General features: G+C 47.9%; 1 protein-coding gene across 1 annotated transcript in view; it reads left to right on the plus strand.

The window, feature by feature from the left end:
• Positions 1 to 378: 378 nt before the first annotated feature.
• The window catches only part of GALNT12 (polypeptide N-acetylgalactosaminyltransferase 12), a 38,034-nt gene continuing 19,236 nt past the window's right edge, over positions 379 to 19,176 (plus strand). Inside the window, exons 1-3 of the mRNA XM_086683585.1 lie at positions 379 to 813; positions 13,472 to 13,641; positions 18,285 to 18,474. Of these exons, the coding sequence (XP_086539711.1) occupies positions 449 to 813; positions 13,472 to 13,641; positions 18,285 to 18,474 (725 nt within the window). The 5' untranslated portion in view covers positions 379 to 448. The remainder of the gene's footprint in view (positions 814 to 13,471; positions 13,642 to 18,284; positions 18,475 to 19,176) is intronic.

The following is a 19,176-nucleotide window of genomic DNA, read 5'->3' on the forward strand; positions in this document are numbered from 1 at the left end:
TGCAGGCCTCAGTGACACAGAATCACTGTGCCTTAGTCCCATCATCTGTCAAATGGAGTTGATAATCCTACTACCCCTGTGACTGGACTGCGTAAGGGCCAGATGAGATAAGGGCAGTAAAATTCGTAGCATCCTGCAGAGTGCATTCAGCCAACATTTACTGAGCGCTTATGAAGTGCTAGGTGCTGAGCTGAGGGTTTTACGACCGTCACCTTTTTCCTAATGCTTACAGCACAACGAGGAAGGTGGTGTGAGTCTAGGCCTGTCCGCGGGGGGGACAGAGTGAAGACCAGCCACCCTCCACCGCGCGGGCTGGGCTGAAAAGGGGGCGGCGCGCAGGTGGGGCGGGGCGGGGGCGGGGCGGCGCGGCGCCGCGGTTCCGGGATCCGGGTCCGGGTCTGCGCCGCCGCTCCCGGCGAGCGGAGCGCTGGCCCCAGCTGGCGGGCGCATGTGGGGGCGCGCAGCGCGGAGGCGCTGCCCGCTGGGGCTCCGGCGCGGCCGGAAGGCGCTGCTGGCTCTGCTGGCGCTGCTGGCGCTGGCCGGGCTGGGCTCCGTGCTACGGGCGCGGCGCGGGGCCAGGGCGGCCGAGCCGGGACCCCCGCGCACCCCACGCCCCGGGCGGCGCGACCCGGTCCTGCCGCGGCCGCCGGTGCCCAGCGACGCTCTGGGCGCGCGGGGCGAGGCGGTGCGGCTGCAGCTGCAGGGCGAGGAGCTGCGGCTGCAAGAGGAGAGCGTGCGGGTGCACCAGATCAACATCTACCTTAGCGACCGCATCTCGCTGCACCGCCGCCTGCCCGAGCGCTGGAACCCGCTGTGAGTCCGCAGGTGGCGGGGGGAACACTACCCGCGGAGTCCCCGGGCCTCAGTTTAGGCATCTGTGAAGTGGCGGGGTGGAAATGGGGTGTCGAAATACCTGGGGATCGCGCGTCTTATTCTTTCTCGGAAAGTGGGCAGTGGAAGGGGTCATCTGGGTTGGGGCGACGCAAGAAAGTTTAAAAAAAAAGAAAATAGAATAATCTCAGAAATTGACGAATCTCTTACTGGGCGGTCTCTCCCCCCTAAGAAGGTCTGTCATTCGGCTCTGAAAAAGTGGGGGAGAGTCAGGGCTAAGCAGACAGGTGTGAGACCCCCTTTGGGTGCTCTTCCTGGTTTCACAGCACCTTCCCCCCCACCCCAGTCCAGCCATGCCTGCATGTCCCTTCCTTGGTGAAACTAAGGACTCCTAGGGTTTGAGATCGTCTCCCCATTCACTTATCAGTGTGTGTCAGGCCCATGAATGAAACAGGAGGGGAGGGCGCCCCAGCAGGAGTGGTGAAAGGTCGCTGGAAGGCCAAGTCCGAAGCTTCCCTCTCATTGGGAGCTGGATTCCTGAGCTTTAGGCAAAGGAGGGCAGGAAGGAGGCGCTGGTGGGAAGGGCTCCTTCTGGCTGCGATGCAGCTCAGCTCACTCCTGTGGGTGGTGCAGGCCCCGAGCTTGTGCAGTCGGAGGCCTAATTCCTGCCTGAGCTGCTGGCCGGGTGGGTTGTGCCCACTGTCTAGGTGAGAAGGGAGCAAGCTGGCAGAAGGTCAGACCTCCTGGCCTTCTCTCTCCTTTCCTCCATCGGTGGGGATCTTTTAGGTCCCCACTTGAGCCCTGTTCTTAAAGACTTGGAGGAAAAGAGGGCTCAGAGAGGGGGTCCCAAGAGGAGCCAGTGGAGCAGCCTGTGTGAGCACCAGGCACCTGCCACCCTTTCCTGCTCCCCTGAATTCCTGCCTTGGAGGTGTGGCAAAGATCTCAGGTGTCAGGACAAGTGACTCACCCCACAGCTGGAAAGTGGGGGATGTGACCCTCATGGCCTCTTTGGCATTGTGCTAATTTCAGGATTTGGGGATCCGTGAATCCTTGGCCAGAGAAAGCATGAGTGCCTGCTCCAGGAGTTGCTACCCCCCCCCTCCCCCCCCCCCACCCGCCGACCTTGGCAGAATTGGGAGGGACTCACACTTCACTGTCTTCCCTATTTTCCGGTGTCTAGCCTCATGCTTTCCCCTGAGGCATCTTCACTGTTAATCTTTTTGAGTAGAACTTTGTTAGTGTTGGTAGCAGTTCCCCCCACTTTCCCTATCTGCAAAATAAGGAATGCGTAGAAATAACACCACCTAGGAATTAATAAAACATTGAACACACTGTGTACTCAATTCTTATTAGTTTTTCTTCCCTTCCCTGTTGCCAACAATGTCCTCAGGAGGTTGTTTTTAAGAGGCATGCAGGGATTGGTTGTAAAGTTTTTTTTTTTTTCCGGGTTCCAACTTCCTTTATTGTCCCAGGTTGAGAAATCTCTTTCAAACACTGGATGACCTGTGGGGCTTATGGTATCCTTGTCTCCATGGTGACAGAGCTGCCCTGTGTCCTATCAGGATTTGCTTATAGATCCTGCTGTTGCATTGACTCTGGGAAGTTAATACAAGCCCAGCGTGATAAGGAGTGTGAATGCCTCCTGCCTTTAATTCCTGCAGCAAGGCCTATTGGATTATTCTTGTCTAGCTGGAGAGAAAGGTGAGCTTGATCTGTGTTAGACTCAGCCAGGGAGGCCTGGAGGCATAACTTCTGCCCTCCAGGTCAGGGTCTTTGATGGAGACTCACTTTTACTATAGTTCATAGAAAGGTGAGGACCTAATCAGGGTCTTGAGTTTTAGCCTGAGAAACCAGAATAGCAGAATATAAATTTACAGTTGGAGTCAGGGTGGTTGTGGGGGAGTCCCTTGAGACTTTAACTGATAAGCAGAGGGGTGGTTAAGATCCTTGAATGTCACTGAGGGAGAGGCCGAGTGAGCATCCTGTCTAACAGAGGCAAAGCCTTGCCCCCAAGGTAACATGCAGATCTGGGGCAGAGCTTATCTAGAACCCAGATTTTTTTTTTTTAAGTTTTTTTATTTATTTTGAGGAAGAGGGCACAAGTGGGAGAGGGTCAGAGAGAGAGGAAGAGAGGGAATCCCAAGCAGGCCCCACACTGTCAGCACAGAGCCGGACCTAGGGCTCGAACCCACAAACTGTGAGATCATAGCCTGAGCCAAAATCAATAGCTGGATGTTTGAGCCACCCAGGTGCCCGTAGAGCCCAGATCTTTTATTCCCTCCTCCCTTTTGGGGTGCAGACAGTTATTTATTTATTTTAATTATAAAAGCAATACATGTTCACTCTAGAAATTTTAGCATGTACAGGGAACCAAAAAAAAAAAAAAATCTTCCATAAACCTACAACCCCAGGAGAACCACTGCTAACATTTTGCTGCGTATCCTTTTGGACTTTTCCAGGTATAGAAATAGATTTTGAAAAATATACCCATGGGTATGTGAACGAGAACATATTCAAACATGAGTATGTACATAGGGTCACACATGGTTGTGACTGAAATCTTTACACTACGTGGATGAAGCTGTTCCCATTGCAAGGAGTTGGGAACTACTAAGGGATCCGGCCTGGTTCTTCTCGGCGTCTGCAAGCCGTGATACTGCGTCTGCTCTCTTGGACAGGCCAAACCGCTAGAGACACTTCAGTGTTGGCTCTAAGTCTTTGAGACTTCGTGGAGACCCCAGCTCTTCTGTGAGTCTGGTAATTCATGTGCCAGTGGATTAGAACACAGCTTTATTTCTGTTAGTTATAGCACGGAATCGAGGAGGAGGAGGAGAAGGAGGAGAAGGAACAGGATGACCAGGAATCCTTACGTGGTGGGATAGTAAGGGCAGGGTTTGCAAAACTCACAAACACGGTCTCCTTTGAGCCGAGCAAGGAGGTGGAACTTTCACTCTGAGATGGCAGCAGGCCAAAGTGGGGAGCCAGGAAGCTGGATTTGTGGCGTTGGGGAACTTTGAAACGTACTGATGCCAGGGACCTTCCCCAGAACAATTAATTAGAATTTCTGTAGGTAGCACCTAGGCTGAGGCTGATGTACACCTACGGCTGAAAGCTACTGTCTTAGGGCCTGTGGGTTTTTTACTCAGAAGATGAAAAGTGAGTGCTTTTGAGCAAGGGGGAGAATGCCAGAATTAGACAAAGTGGGGATTCAAAACAGGTCAGGTGCCAGTGAAACCAGTGATGACATCACAGTCAGTTGTAAGGTGTGTCACGAGCGATGGTTGCTAATGTTGTACCAATATTGGCAAAGAGTTTTAGTTTTTATAGACCAGAGAGGCGTTGAGATAATCACTATAATGCCATTCTCATTTATAGTCTGACCTATTGAGCAGGAGGAAAAGGTGGAGTGACGGTGCCCTTGGGGCTGTGCATTTCCACATTTCCGTGGCACATGGACGGGGATGTCACATGTGAACATCAGCCGTTCTCTGCTGTAGCTGAAGAATTTTGAGCTGCTGATTAGGCAACAATACATAGGTGTTCCGTGAACGCTTGCTCTGGTTTTAGCCTTATTAGTGCTATAATTGCAGATGTGTGTCTGAGTTCAGGGATCAGGACTTGGGTGCTGGGATGGTGAAGAGTTTCAGAATCGCTCAAAATAGACAATTCAGCTAAAGAGAGTGTGCTTGATGGGGTTGGCAGGAGGGAGTTGGTTAAGAGTTCTCTTTTTGCAGAGCGGTAGCCTGCTTGACCGTTCTCATAACAACATCGTCTTTGGAACAGCATCACGCGTAGTGTGGAGATTAGGCTAATGTTTCTTTGCTTCCCCAACAAAGTTGTAAACTGCAGGTTATTCCGTTAATTTTTACCAGACCCATCTTGTGGTTGTCAGAGTAACATCCTTTTTTTGAATCGGTGCTTTAAGTCTGGAGAACGTGTTCAGTTTTAGTTAGTATCTTCATGATACCTTTTTCCATCCTTTTACTGTCATTGATTCTATGTCCTAATGTTGTAGGCCTGTCTCTAAGTAGCGTGTTGCTGCATTTTGTGTGGTCATTAAGGGGAAAATCCAGACTGACGGTCTTTTTATTGGACATTTATGTCCTCATATATTTCGCGTGCTTACAGGATATTTAAGGTTTGATTATTTTGATCATGCCATCTTATTTTATGCTTTCTAATTGTTTTTCTTTTTCTGTGCTGTTTTCCTTTTTATTTTTCTTTTAACACTATTCTTTGAGTTGATAGAAGTTTTTTCTCTACCCTTCTCATTCCACTTTTTCTTCCCTACTAATTTGGCAGTTATACTGTTTATTTCTTTTTTTATTATTATTTTACATTTATTTATTTTTGAGAGACAGAGTGAGACAGCACAAGTGGAGGAGGGGCAGAGAGAGAAAGAGACAGAATCTGAAGCAGGCTACAGGCTCTGAGCAAGCATTCAGCACAGAGCCCGATGCGGGGCTTAAACCCACGAATGGTGAGATCATGACCTGAGCTGAAGTTGGATACTTAACTGACTCAGTCACCCGGGTGCCTCAGTTATACTGTTTATTTCTAATCTTTGGTGGTAAACTTGAAAGTACATATTCAGCTCAGCAGGATCTAAAGTCTTTGGTGATCTAAACTCAGTGCTGTGAGATGTCTATACTGAGTTAAATTTGCCTGTCATTCTTATTTCTTTGTCATTTATATGAGGGCGTCTTTTATTTATTCAAGCATGTTAAGCATACTTATTTTATGCTTTGTGTCTGATAGCTGTAATATCGAGATTTGTATTTTCATGTTGTTCCTGGACCCTGAGGACTTTATTTCCTTTTCTATAAGCTGAGCCATGCATTTAAAAGAGGTTTTTTTTTTCTGTTTTTTTTTTTTTTTTTAAATTTTTTTTTTTTCAACGTTTATTTTATTTTTTGGGACAGAGAGAGACAGAGCATGAACGGGGGAGGGGCAGAGAGAGAGGGAGACACAGAATCGGAAACAGGCTCCAGGCTCTGAGCCATCAGCCCAGAGCCCGACGCGGGGCTCGAACTCACGGAGCGCGAGATCGTGACCTGGCTGAAGTCGGACGCTCAACCGACTGCGCCACCCAGGCGCCCCTAAAAGAGTTTTTTTAAGGGCGCCTGGGTGGCTTAGTTGGTTGAGCAGCTGACTCTTGGTTTCGGCTCAGGTCATAATCCCTGGATTGTGGGATTGAGTCCCACATTGGGCTCCGTGCTCAGCATGGAGCCTGCTTAAGATAATCAGTCAATCTCTCTCTCTCTCTCTCTCTCTCCTTCTACCCCTCTCCCCTACTTGTGTGCTCTCCCTCTGGCTTTCTCATAATGAATAAATAAATAAACAAGATTTTTAAGAAGTATTTTATCAAAAATTTTTTCCAACAGGGTTTCCCCAGACATTTTAATCTTCCATATTGTCCGGAGTGGAAGTCTTACATTCACTTAAAAAAAAAACAACAAAAAAACACAAAACCTATTTCCTCTATTAGTCATAGTTCATTTGGTTGAAAATAACTGTAAACCCAGTGCAAAATGCGAACTGACTTGAATATAAAAGAAAATATATTGGCTTCTATCACAGGAAAGTCTGGGTTTGGGACTAGGTTCAGATTATTCTGGGCCCTGGATTCAGGGACTCAACTGGTGTCATTAGGCAAAAAATGTTCATTGGTCAGGCCTGGGGCATGTGACCTTCCCAGAGGGGTGTGTGTATACACACGTGTGTGCGCATGTGTGTGTGTTCAGCCTTGCGCAGACCACATGGCCTGCGAGTCTGGGAGACATGGTTCATGAAAGGGAACTCAAAGTGCAGGAATGTGAAGAAAGGAGAAAGGATTCTGGGCAGGCAGAACCCACCAAGGTACACTGTGACCTCCTTGGCCTGTTCTGCAACAGGTATGGATTTTCATTTTTTCAAAAGACTTTTATGTGTAACCTGAATATAAAGATAAAGGAAGACGAGGAGGCATTTACTGCACCCATTCATTCGCATCTGTATAATACGTAATTGTATGTTATGCTAGCAGAGTTTATGGAAGTCCCTGCCCAACTGGGTTGCTGGGAAGGGAAAGTGGAATAATGCTTGTAAAATGCTTAGCACACCACCTACCATGTAGTCAGCGCTCAATACATGTTATTATTATTACCAGGTACAGTACAAGGCATGAAGAAAATACAGCAAAAACCACAATTCACCCCCTGCCCTTACAAGACACATGGATTATACCAGAATGTTAAAGAAAGGATGGCTTGCTATGATTTAGCAGTGAATTTGACTCTGAGCTTCCTTTTGTCCCCTAGGCAAAAGTCGAACCCTGAGGCATGGATGCATAGCTGTTGTTGTCTCATTAAAGGATGCTCTGCTTTTGGTTGGGAGGAGAATGAGAAATGCCACATAATTCTTTTCTATCCCTTCATAGCACCTGGGATGGGGAAGGGCACATAGAGGTTTTCAATAATTTTTTTTTTTTTTTTGGTTAATTGACTTAAAATGAAAAATTGGAGAACTGAAGGAAAGACTTAGTTAATTCACAGTTCTAGAAGGCTAGACCTGGACATTTATAAAAGTCATTCAAGTTGCTTTGATCATGCAATGAAAGAAAATTGCATATTTTTTTCAGCAGTATTTGTTTTGCAATCTGAACTTTTGGAACCTTGCTTTGAAAAAGAGGGAAAAGGGAAAGTGTTTTTCCTGGAAACAAACTTCCAGAAGGATATATTGAACATTCACAAAGGACGATGCCTGTAAGGTATGTTTAAAGAAAGGAGGAGAAACTATACCAGGCCAAGAAAAAAGGAGCGGTCAGAATATGAAATTACTGCTCGATGAGGACATTTGCTATGTGTTACTAAAGAAATATGATCCAGCCTAGGAAAAAAAAAAAATTAAAAAAAAAAAAAAAAAAAAAAGAAATATGATCCAGCCTTTTAAAATTCATCTTTTTGGGGGCATGTGGGTGAAGCATCTAACTCTTGATTTTGGCTCAGATCACAACCTCACAGTCTGTAAGTTCGGGCCCCTCCTTGGGCTCTGCACTGATAGTGTGGAGGCTGCTTGGGATTCTGTCTCTCCCTCTCTCTCTCTCTGCCCCTCCCCCCACTCTCTCGTGCCCTCTTTTTCAAAAACAAATAAATAGAATTTTAAAAAAAGAAGAAGAAAATAATGTTAATGGTGCAAAGGTTATATCCAAGGGCTAAGCTGATTCTGATTCCAAAAATAGGTAACTCAAGCTTAGTGGCCCTGACACAGGCCCTCTCCTACCTCACTCTTCCCGCTTCTACCAAAACAGCTGCTCTCCTGCAGATATATGTTGTAACAAATAGACAACATATATACGTATATAAAATATTAATAGGTGTATCTGCATTTTAAAAGCCCCTGACTAGTAGACACGGCTCATGGAGAGGCTATGTCATGCCGAGCCACAGCCCGCTAGAAGCTTTAGAAAGAATTAATTGCTTATACTCCATGAAAAAAAAAATGTGTTTCTGTGCAACCTAAAAATAAAGATTTTTTTATCAAAAAAAAAAAAAAAACAAAACTAAAATTTAGTTCCAAATGTACATAGGTCCAAGGAGAAATGAATGGAAAGAAGGACAGTAAAATTAGGTTTTCAAAACTGAGGTTTATTCAATGTAAACAGTGGTCCTTTAGTATAAAATCACATCCTTAACTGTTGGTATTAAAATGGCTTTCTTCCCATGATAAGAATAAGTAGGAAGGTAGAAAGATATCCGCTTGACCAAATAATGCTGGGACCAGATGTCAGTCCCTCCTCGATGTTTTTGTTTATATGTTTCTGCTGCTCTGCAAAACCCCGAAGCCCAAGGCCACTGTTCTAGAATGTCCAGGTACTCTATCTGTGTCCCTTCAAATCATAAGAGCACTGGCTACATTTGGCACTATTACTCAGAGCTTCAAAATGTTCCTCTTCTTTTTAATATCATGTCATAATACATCTAAGAATTTCTCACCTAAGGGAATAATCAGAGATAACCCAGAAGGACGCTTGTAGTAACAATCTTTCTCTGTAACATTATTTATAATAGCAAAAAGCTGTAAATAATTCCAAAGGTCCGACAAGAAAACGTGAAATGTAGTGCAGGTTCATGAAGGAATGCTACAAAGACTATCCAAAACCCATTCTCAGAGACTCTTTTAACAGTACAGAAGAATAACTGCACTATCATATTAAATCAAAAAAGCAGGGTACAGATCTATAAACAGCAGTGTGTGTGAGCATGTGCTCACACACAAACAATAAACAATAGAAAGAAATATGCCAAAAATGTTAACAATGGAGATCTCTGAGCAGTGGGCTTGTTGCTGATTCTTACTTCTTTATATTTTCCTGCATTCTGAAATTATTCACAATGAACATGCATCATTTTTATATTCACAAAGAAAGATTATTTTTTTAAGTTTATTTATGTATTCTGAGAGAGAGAGAGAGAGAGAGAGAGAGCGCAAGCTGGGGAGGGGCAGAGAGAGAGAGAGGGAGAGCCTGACATGGGGCTTGATCCCACGAACTGTGAGGTTATGACCTGAGCTGAAACCAAGAGTCAGACACTTAACTGACTGAGCCATCCAGGGGCTCCCTTTTTCTTCTTAATTTATTACACTTTTAATTTTGAAAAATTCAAAGCTAGAGAAAATTCAAAGCTAGAAAAATAGCAGAACAGACTCCTGTACGTCCTTCCCCTAGATCCATTCATTATTTTGCCCCATGTACTTAATTTTTCTCTCTACGTGTGCTATATACTATTACACACATTTGAGAGTAAGTTTTAGCAATAATACCTTTTAGCCTTTGTTCCTTCGGCATGCGTTTTCTAAGGACAGGGACATTCTCTCATGATACCATGATGTAGTTCTCAAATTAAGAAAGTTTATACAATACTGGATTTTTCCAACTGTGCCAACTTTTGGAGCAGCTTTATTTTTCCTGGACCTGCTATCTAATTGAGAATCAAGGGCGACATTTAGTTGTTGTGTCTCTTTAGCCCTGTCTCTGTCTCTTAGGACACTGGCATTTTAGCATTTTTTTTTTTTTAAAGTACAGGCTTACTGGTTTATAAAACATCTCTCTCCGTTGGGCTTGGCTGAAAGTTTCCTTGTGATTTATTTCAGCATAGGCCGTACTATAAACTTAGTGACTTGAAACAACAATAAACATTTGTGATTTCACATAATCTCTGTGGGTCAGGGATTCGGGAGTGGCTTAGCCGGGTGGTTCTGGCTCTGGATCTCCCATGAGATCGCAATCCAAATGCTGCCTGGGGATTTCATCATCTCATGGCCTGATTGGGCCTGGAAGATCTGCTTTCAAGAGGGCTTATCCCATGCTGGAAAGTTGGGGCTGGCTGTTGGCTGGAGGCCTCGGTCCCTCGCCACAGAGACCTCTCCACAGGATGCTTGAGTCTACTCGCGTCACTGCATGGAACTGGCTTTCCCCAGGATGGATGGTCCATGGGAGGGAACAAAGAGGGAACCTCAGTGTCTTAGGGCCTGGTGTTGGAGGACACGTACTGTCACACTTCTGCATTCTATCCCTGCGTGGTGGTTTTCAAATATATCCACACATTCTTGGCAATCATCCCCTTCAAAGGATGGAGCCTGCCTCTCCTCCCCTTGAGTGTGGGCTGGACTCCCCTCTGTGGAGCACAGTGCTAAGTAGTAACCACTTCTGTGAATCAGAAGCCCTTGGTGTCCAAGGATTCGCGTCCCGCTGCTCGGGCTGCTGGGGATGCCCTGTCGTCGCTTTAGGACACCAGAGCTGTTATGCTTCCAGCCTCAGCTGACTTTGACTCAAGCGTGTAGAGCAGTGCCTGCAAACGCAGCACGAGCGAGGATGTGAGTGTGGTTGAGAAGAGCCAGCCTCTAACAGAGTCTCCAGGATACGCCTGTTCATGTGGAGGGTCCTCCCAGTGACAGCAGAGCTCTCTGCAGAGACTGCCCTGGAGTTTAGGAAGAGGGCCTGGAGCCAGACCCTGGGAGGGAGGAGGGCGAGGCAGGGAGGTGTGGTGCAGGGCTCTTCATTCGATCAGATGGCCCACCTGAGCATCCGGCCGGGGGCAAGCCACAACCCTACGACCGGGCCTCTGGACATGAGGACCCCGGCCAGGTACGTGCTCACAGGCATTCTGTGAACCGCCCAAGTTATCCCACTTCTCTGAGCCTGGCCTTCCAAGCGGAACAATACATGCCAACACTGAAAGTGGTTTTTTTTTTGTTTGTTTTTTTTTTTAATTTATTTATTTTTGGGACAGAGAGAGACAGAGCATGAACGGGGGAGGGGTAGAGAGAGAGGGAGACACAGAATCGGAAACAGGCTCCAGGCTCCGAGCCATCAGCCCAGAGCCCGACGCGGGGCTCGAACTCACGGACCGCGAGATCGTGACCTGGCTGAAGTCGGACGCTTAACCGACTGCGCCACCCAGGCGCCCCTGAAAGTGGTTTTGAGAGTTAAATGAAGTAGGACATTTCATTAATTTTAAGTCTTTTTTTTTTTTTTCATATTGAAGCATCTCTGAGATTTGGATGTATCTTAAAATCAATGCGTCCTCCAGTTAGGATAAGCAACACTTGTCCTTAGAGGTTCTTAAAAGAATGGTGTGTGTTCCAAACATTGGCGTCTTTAATTTTTATGAAATATTGCAGGCTGGAGATATGGTAGCAGTAAAGAATTGGTAACTTCTTAAGATGTCTCAGTTGTATTGTGTTTTATTATGAAAAAAAAAAGGCGTCCTTATATCTTAGATAGATTGAAATATTCATGGATGCTGTGATATTCTGGGTTTTGCTTTAAACTAGTCTGGGATGGGGTGCCTGGGTGGCTCAGTCAGTTATGCATCTGACTCTTGATCTCGGCTCAGGTCATGATCTCACGACTCATGGGATAGCTGAGTGTGGAGCCTGCATGAGATTCTCTCTCTCCCTCTCTCTGAAACACAAAACAAAACAAAATAAAACAAAACAAAACAAAACAAAACAAAAAACCCTAGTCTGGTGAGGGCATAGATGAATCAAGATACACCATGCATTGAGAATTGTTGATGTTGGGCAAAAGGTCCCAGAAGTTCCTTATAATGTTTGAAAAAATTCATGATGAAACAAAAGGAGAAAAACCACAAGAAATAAAGTGGATACATAAAGGGCTTTTTCTCTGCTTTTTTGCATTATTCAGGTCTCCTCCTCAATGTCACCTCCTCTAAGAGGCCCTCCCTGATTACCTGTTCTGTGGTTGCTCCATTTCCCCCTTCCCACTGCCCTCCACAGTTGCTCTGTTTTGCACCCTGCTTTTCTTTATAGCACCATTACTTTCTGAAATTACTGATACGTTTGCTTATTTGATCATTGTCCCCTTGAATGTAAGCCCGGGGGCTTTTTTTTTTTAATCCACATAGTAGGTGATCAGGAAATATTTGGTGACTGACGGGTAAGGGCCCGCTGACGTGTTGCCTGGTACCGGCAGTTGGCTGATCTAGCTTTACTCCTCATCCTGCTTGGTTCTGTGTCCCTTTGACGTGCTGCACAGCCTGCTGTGAGGTCTTCCCTTTCTGCCCAGGCCGGCTGGCTGGTCTTCAAGCATGTACGCTCTTCTAGCATTGCCAGCCCCGCATTCCAGCCCAGTCTTGTGGGTGCCCTTCTGGGGTTCTGTTCCTCCCCTCTCTTGCCATTTCCTATGGAAGGTCTCCAGGCACGGCCCAGTCCCTGGGATGACATTGGGAGTTTCTCGTGAGCCACTCTGAGAAGAGAATTCTCTGTCAACTAGGGAAACTCCTTAGGAAGTAGCTGGAAACCCTACTAAAGAAAGAGGAAACTTACTGGTTCCTATCACCGCCAGTCAAGGCACATGCCCCCACCCCCACCGGGAGGCCACAGAGTGGGGCAAGGGGCGGGGTGGGTACTGGAAGGGGGGTGGTCAGTGTCCTTTATGCAGCCCTTCTGGACTGTTTGCACATTCTAGCAGTGGCTCTGGTTTCTGCACACACCACCTTTGTAAGCATTGCTGCTGCCCGGGTAACGTGCCGGAGAGGGCAGTGAGATGCCAGTGAGCAACCAGAGTGCTGTGACTGACACCTGCTGGACCAGAGGCGCGCGTGTGGGCAAGGCGCCCGAGGAGCATCCAGAAGCGAGCATTTGCCCCCACAGCCTGTCCCAGGGAGAGGATGGGGCTGAGCTGTTCTCGAAAGAGGACAGAGAGTTTTCCAGGTAGAGAAATGAGGGAAGGACGTTCCAGGCAGAGGGCACGGTCTGAGCACAGGTCTGGCAGTGGAATCAGAAGGGAGAGGACCCACGAGAGAGGTGCTGAGGAGGGGGAGGTGGCCATCGTCCTCCCTTCTGAGTCTGCTTAGCTTGCATGTTGCTCAAATCTGAAATTTGCTTTAAAGCCTCAAAATAGTGTCCCACGGTTCAAGCTTCTTGGTGTCATTTTAGAACCTTTCTTAGACTCCGCTGGGGCTCCTAGAGGAACACTGGGGTCTCTGGAAGATCCCAGATTATTTTCCATTCCCTAGGAGGAGGTCTCAGGACTGTGACCTGTGTCCCCTTCACACCTCCATCCCTAGGACCAGCCTGGGCCTGGTACACACAGTCAGCTGTGGATTCTCGATTCCCTGAAGCTGTGTTGTATTTGCAGGTGCAAAGAGAAGAAATATGCTTATGACAAGTTGCCCACGACATCTGTTGTCATAGCGTTTTATAATGAAGCCTGGTCAACTCTCCTCCGGACAGTTTACAGTGTCCTCGAGACGTCCCCGGACATGCTGCTAGAAGAAGTCATCCTCGTAGATGACTACAGTGACAGAGGTGAGCCCTCCACATGAGCTCTTGGAGGGGCCTGGCTTCCCAGAGCAGTGCCTGGGAGGCAAGAGTGCGACTCAGGAGGGGTGGAATGGGCCCCAGGAGGACAGGCTTTCTGTGTCTCCGTGTGCCCCGCCCCTGCCAGGAGCTGGGAGCCTGCTGGGATGCAGGTGTGTGGACAGAGGGCTCTACCACATGGTGCTACAGGAGACAGAGCACTCAGGAAGAATGGCTGACCTTAGTCTTGAAGTAGTATGTGGGCAGCAGAGGTGGAGAGAGGGTGTTTTAAGTGGAGGCACAGAATGTGGAAAGCCTCCGAGTCACAGTGTTGCATGATAGGCTCTGCAGGTAGTTCAGGAAGGACGGAGGACCAGCAGGTGGAGGAGAGGTATGAGACATGGGGCAGGGTGCAGGCGTTACATGCGAGGCCGAGGCGTCGGGACTTTGTCCTGAGGGTGGGGAGAACAAAGCAGGACTTTTTTTTTTTTTTAATTTATGTTTATTTTTTTTGAGAGAGAGAGAGCAAGCAAACCAGGGAGGGGCAGAGAGAGAGGGAAAGAGAAATCCCAAGCAGGCTCCACACTGTCAGCACAGAGCTTGACGTGGGGCTCGAACTCACGAACCATGAGATCATGACCTGAGCCAAAACCAAGAGTTGGCTGTTTAACTGACTGAGCCAGCCAGGGGCCCCTAGGGCAGTGTTTTAAACAGGAGAGCAGTTTTGCCCTTTGAGGGATCCCTCTAGGCTGTGGGTGGAGAACTGTGTACAGGGGAGCTCTGCAGGGAGGCCGGGGGGCTGTAGAGGTGGCCCAGGTGAGAGATGGAGGCTGGGAGTCTGGTGGTAGTTGAGGGAAGGGGAGGAGGTGGAGGGGTGTTTGAGACGTGGCATCTGGGGGACCTGCAGGCCCTTGGAATGGGTTTCTGGGTGAATGGTGCTGCTGTCCCAGAGCTAGATAAGCCACCCAGGGCAGGAGTGACAGGTCTGGGAAAAGAAGTGGGGCATTTGGCTTTGGATTTGTTAAGTTTGAGATGAGATCGAAAAGGGGCAGCCCAGACAGGAGAAGAACTGAATCCAGGGAGAGGCGTTCCATTGAGAGAGTGACCCATATCCCTATAGGCCTGACCGGTGATCTGGGGTCCAGCAATTCACATGCAGTCCAGAGTCAGCACTCCATTTATTCAGCGAACATATTTTGAGCTTCCACCTTTGTGCCAGGCACCATTCTAGGCACCGGGGATTCTGTGGGAAACAAGACAAGTCCCTGCTCTCGTAAAACCCACATTCTAATGGGTGGAGAGGTGGGTGGGGATGGTCAATGAACATGTAAAGAATAATACACGATGACATGACACAATACAAAATAGCATAGCATAATATAGCAATATAGCAGGTGGACTACAGCAAGGGACAAAGTGCTGTGAAATAAAAGAGCAGGAGAGTAAGGGGAGCTTGGGGACGGGCCCTCCTCTAGCCTGGTGGAGGGCAGGAAGCCTCCCTGAGGAAGTGGTTTTAAGCCAAAAGCTAGGATGTAAAGGAGGCAGCCCAGTGGCCCCAGTTGCAGGAAGAAGCTGGGCCGCGCAGGCATTCTGCAGGGCAGACCGTTGGCCAGTGGGGAGGTGATGCGGCAGATGAGGTGCCAGGGTGGGCGAGGCCAGACCAGGCAGGGCCTTGGAGGCCGCCATAAGGGGGTTTAGGCATAAGTATGAGCCTGATGGGAGCCGTCTGAGGGCTGCTGGGGGGACAGGAAGGTCGCTCAGTCTTGGGCTCACTGTGCTGCCATGTGGGGCATGGCCGATGGATGGGAGTGGGGTAGAGGGGCTGCTGTGGTCATGCCACATGCCATGTGACTAGCTGAACTGGGGGAGCTAAGCTCAGCTGAGGGGAAATGTCAGGGTCATAGCAACAGGGAGAGCCGTGGGCTGAGTTGTTAGTCTCAAGCCAAATTACCATCCGTGGGCCACACAGAAGGGCAGCAGCTACTGCTTCGTGGGCATCTTGCTGTTTCGGGCTCTGTCTGGTCCGTCCGACTTCAAAGCTTGGAGTATGTGTCCTAATTGGTGGGTGTGTTTGGCCGTTCTCACAGAGACTCTAAACAACAGTGATTTACATGGGAAAAAAATGATCCCTCTCCCATCACAAAGCTCGCCTAATGGTCTAGGGCTGGTGTGGCGGCTTCACAGTGTTGGGGCCTGGCTCCTTCTGCCCTGTATCTCCACATTCTCTAGGACATTGTGCTGCCCCGGTCTGCGTGCCCCGGGCTGGTTCTTCACCTTCTGCGCGCTCTTATCGGCAGGAAGATCTCATGGGGCTGGAGAGCTAAACTCGAAAGTTGCCCTCATATCCCATGGAGCAGAGCAGGGGTCACTTGGCCACACCTAGCTGCAAGGGAGGCTGGGAACTGTAGCTTCCGTGGTGGGTGTTCGGCGACAGTTGGGGCTTGATGCTGCATGAAGCCCATTAGGCACTGGGCTCTGGGGTCAGGGCACCTGGGTCAGAGGTGAACTTTACCGTGAACCTGTCGTGGCACCTGGGCCAAGTCACTTGTCTTTTCTGAGCCTCAGTTTCTCATCTGTGAATGGGTTTGTCCACACTTACATCAGAGAGTGGTGAGGAACAAATGAGATCAGGCATAGGATGGACTCTCACGTCGGCCAGCACGTAGTAGGTACTCATCTCCCTTTCCTTTGATCCTCTCCTCCTGGGGCTGTTTTAAATCTGTGCTGGCACTGGTCCGAGCTCCAGCACTTTGCAGCCACTCAACCTTGAGCAAGTCCAGCGTCAACCTTGGCTTCAGCCCCTATAAAGTGGGATACTCATCCCTAGCTCGCAGAGTCACAGTGAGGATTAAATGAGATAAAGGCAGGTAACATGCTACGTCAGTGCCTGGCATATTGTCGTACCTGTACTTTTATGAAATATTAACAAAATGTAGAGTACCCCCAATATTTCAGAAATGTATTCATTCAGAAGCAAGGATCAGATTATTTATTTGATCTTCGTGGGATTGAATAGCTCCTCAGCAGGCAGGACCAGGGTATGAACCCCTTCTGCATAGCTCAGTTCTTCTCGTGAGTGTAAGTGTGGGTCTCTGTGGGGCCGAGGCTGCCCTCTCCATCATGGTGACCTGTGCCACAGACAAGATGCCTGCTCAAGCCGTGATGACAGGATTTGTGCCCTGCCCCTCCCCCTGGCCTTTCCACACGCCAGTCTGAGCTCCGTGCAGGGGCGCCAACCCTCCCCAGGCATGGGAGGGCAGTTCAGACAGACCTAGAATGGATGCTGACCAAATCCATAAAGAGTACAAGGAGGCTACATGTGCATTTTCTTTTTTTCCCTTTATTTTTTTTTTTTTTGCACCTGTGTGTTTACTGGGCATAGCCACCACCAATTAGCTTTGCTTGTGAAGTCACCTCCCTTATTCCTCCTCCCAGCTTATTTGCAGTTATATTTAGGATGAAAAAAAATCAACCAATGAAATGCTTTTTTTTTTTAATGTCAAGAATATTTAGGGAAACATTTTTACAAACTGAAGCAACCTAGAACAGTTTACAGACTTTTCCCTTTTGCTGATGATTGAAGACTTTCAGACGACATCCACAATGATTAGGGGGCTTCTCTCATTTTTATTTTGCCTGATGGGCTCCCCCCACCTCCACCTGACCCACGGAGGGGTGGGAATCAGGGCCTCCTGCCCCTGAACCTGTGTGTGAAGTCTGGAGTCCTGAGGCCAGCCCTCGCTGTGGATGAGACCTTTCAACTTTTAAAGCCTCATTTCTTCTTATGCAAAATGGGAACAACGCATCCTCCTAACCAGTTTGCATTTGTTTAGCAAGGCTGAGAGATTGAAGAAAGCTCTGGGAGGCAGCAGTAAGCCTATGGATTCAAGCCAGGGCTGCTGGGTTAAAATCCTGGCTCCTTGGCTCACTTGTTCTGCGATCTTGACACATTACTTAGCCTCTCTGGCCTCAGTGTTCTCATCTATCAATGGGGATAGTTGTAGTACCTACCTCATGGGAAAGTTCTGAGGCTCTGATGAGTTCATATAAATCACCTGGACAGTAATTCTTACAACAGGCCCTCTAGTGGTAGCTGCCATTATTATTATTACTATTACTGTGTCAAATGAAATGAGCTCCTGAGAAAATTTGCGTTAACATAAATGTAAATAAAATTTGTCAACATAATTCCACATAAATTAAAATTTTATAACATGTTACATATTAGTTAATATAAATAAACCAAGTGCATATTAACCCAGTTTTCCTGAAAAATTGTGGTTGGGCAATTTTTGTGTGTTTTATTTTTAAACGTTCGCAAGTCAAGGTGTAATGTATTTTTGAGGGGGTAACAGCTTTATTGAGATATATCCAGACTCCACATGCACCCATTTCAAGCACACAATTCAGTGTGCGTGTGTTTTGACGGGGAGCCCTGGGTGGTTCTGGGATTCCTCTGCCCCAGCCACCCACCCCTGGCCTTCGTCGTACACGTCCAGCCTTGGTTCTGCGTGAGGTGAGGACATCCCAGGTAGGTGCAGAGCAAAGGAGGCTTCTGTCTATTCAGTTGTCATTTGGGGCTAGGGAGGGCCTGGAAGGATGCCACTTGGCATGCATGGCGGTGACCCCGCTTGTCTCGCTTGCCTCCCCAGAACACCTGAAGGAGCGCCTGGCCAATGAGCTGTCTGGGCTGCCCAAGGTGCGTCTGATCCGCGCCAACAAGAGGGAGGGCCTGGTGCGAGCCAGGCTTCTAGGCGCTTCCGCGGCGAAGGGTGAAGTGCTGACCTTCCTGGACTGCCACTGTGAGTGCCACGAGGGGTGGCTCGAGCCGCTGCTGGAGAGGTGCGTGAGCGTGCGAGTGGGGGCCCAATGCTGTGCAGAAGCAGAAACAAATTTCTCACCTTGGCGCCTGGGTTCAGATGCCCCTGGGGCAAGTCCTCTGTCACTGGGCATGATAACAGTCTGTGCCCCACACGGCTGCAGAGGCCATTAAATGAATGAATACACATACAGCCCTTAGAACATGCTAGCATGTACGAGGCCTTGTTAGTGTTTACTTTTACCACTGCTTATTATACACGTTTGTTGTGGAACACTTAGGAAGTATTTTGATCAACCAAGAAAAAGCTATTAATCATATAGAATCACAGTGCTGAAGAATATACGTTTTGGCGTATTTCCTTCAAGCAAGGCTGTCTTATCCATTATACCCAGTACCTACAATGCTTAGGACCCATGAAATTTTTTAATAGACCCGCAAAAATGTTTTTATGTTAATTATTTTACATCAGAAGGAAATAAATGAGCACCATAACAATGGATTTAGCCTGGGGTGTGGTTTGTCCTTCTAGCAATAGAGTCATAAAATACAGCTTTAAATATATGTTATTTTTTATGAAGTCATGAAAAGTCATAACACAGCCCTGTCTTTAAGGGCATGTCTCCTGCTGTCCCACAGCCTCATACGCTAACCCTCCCTATCTGCCTGTCCTCCAAATCTGCCCCTGGGCTCCTCTCCTCTCCTCTCCTCCTTTGTCTCCCTAT

The sequence above is a fragment of the Puma concolor genome, chromosome D4, assembly GCF_028749965.1.
Source record: "Puma concolor isolate L17-30 chromosome D4, mPumCon1.1.hap2, whole genome shotgun sequence".
NCBI lineage: Eukaryota > Metazoa > Chordata > Mammalia > Carnivora > Felidae > Puma > Puma concolor.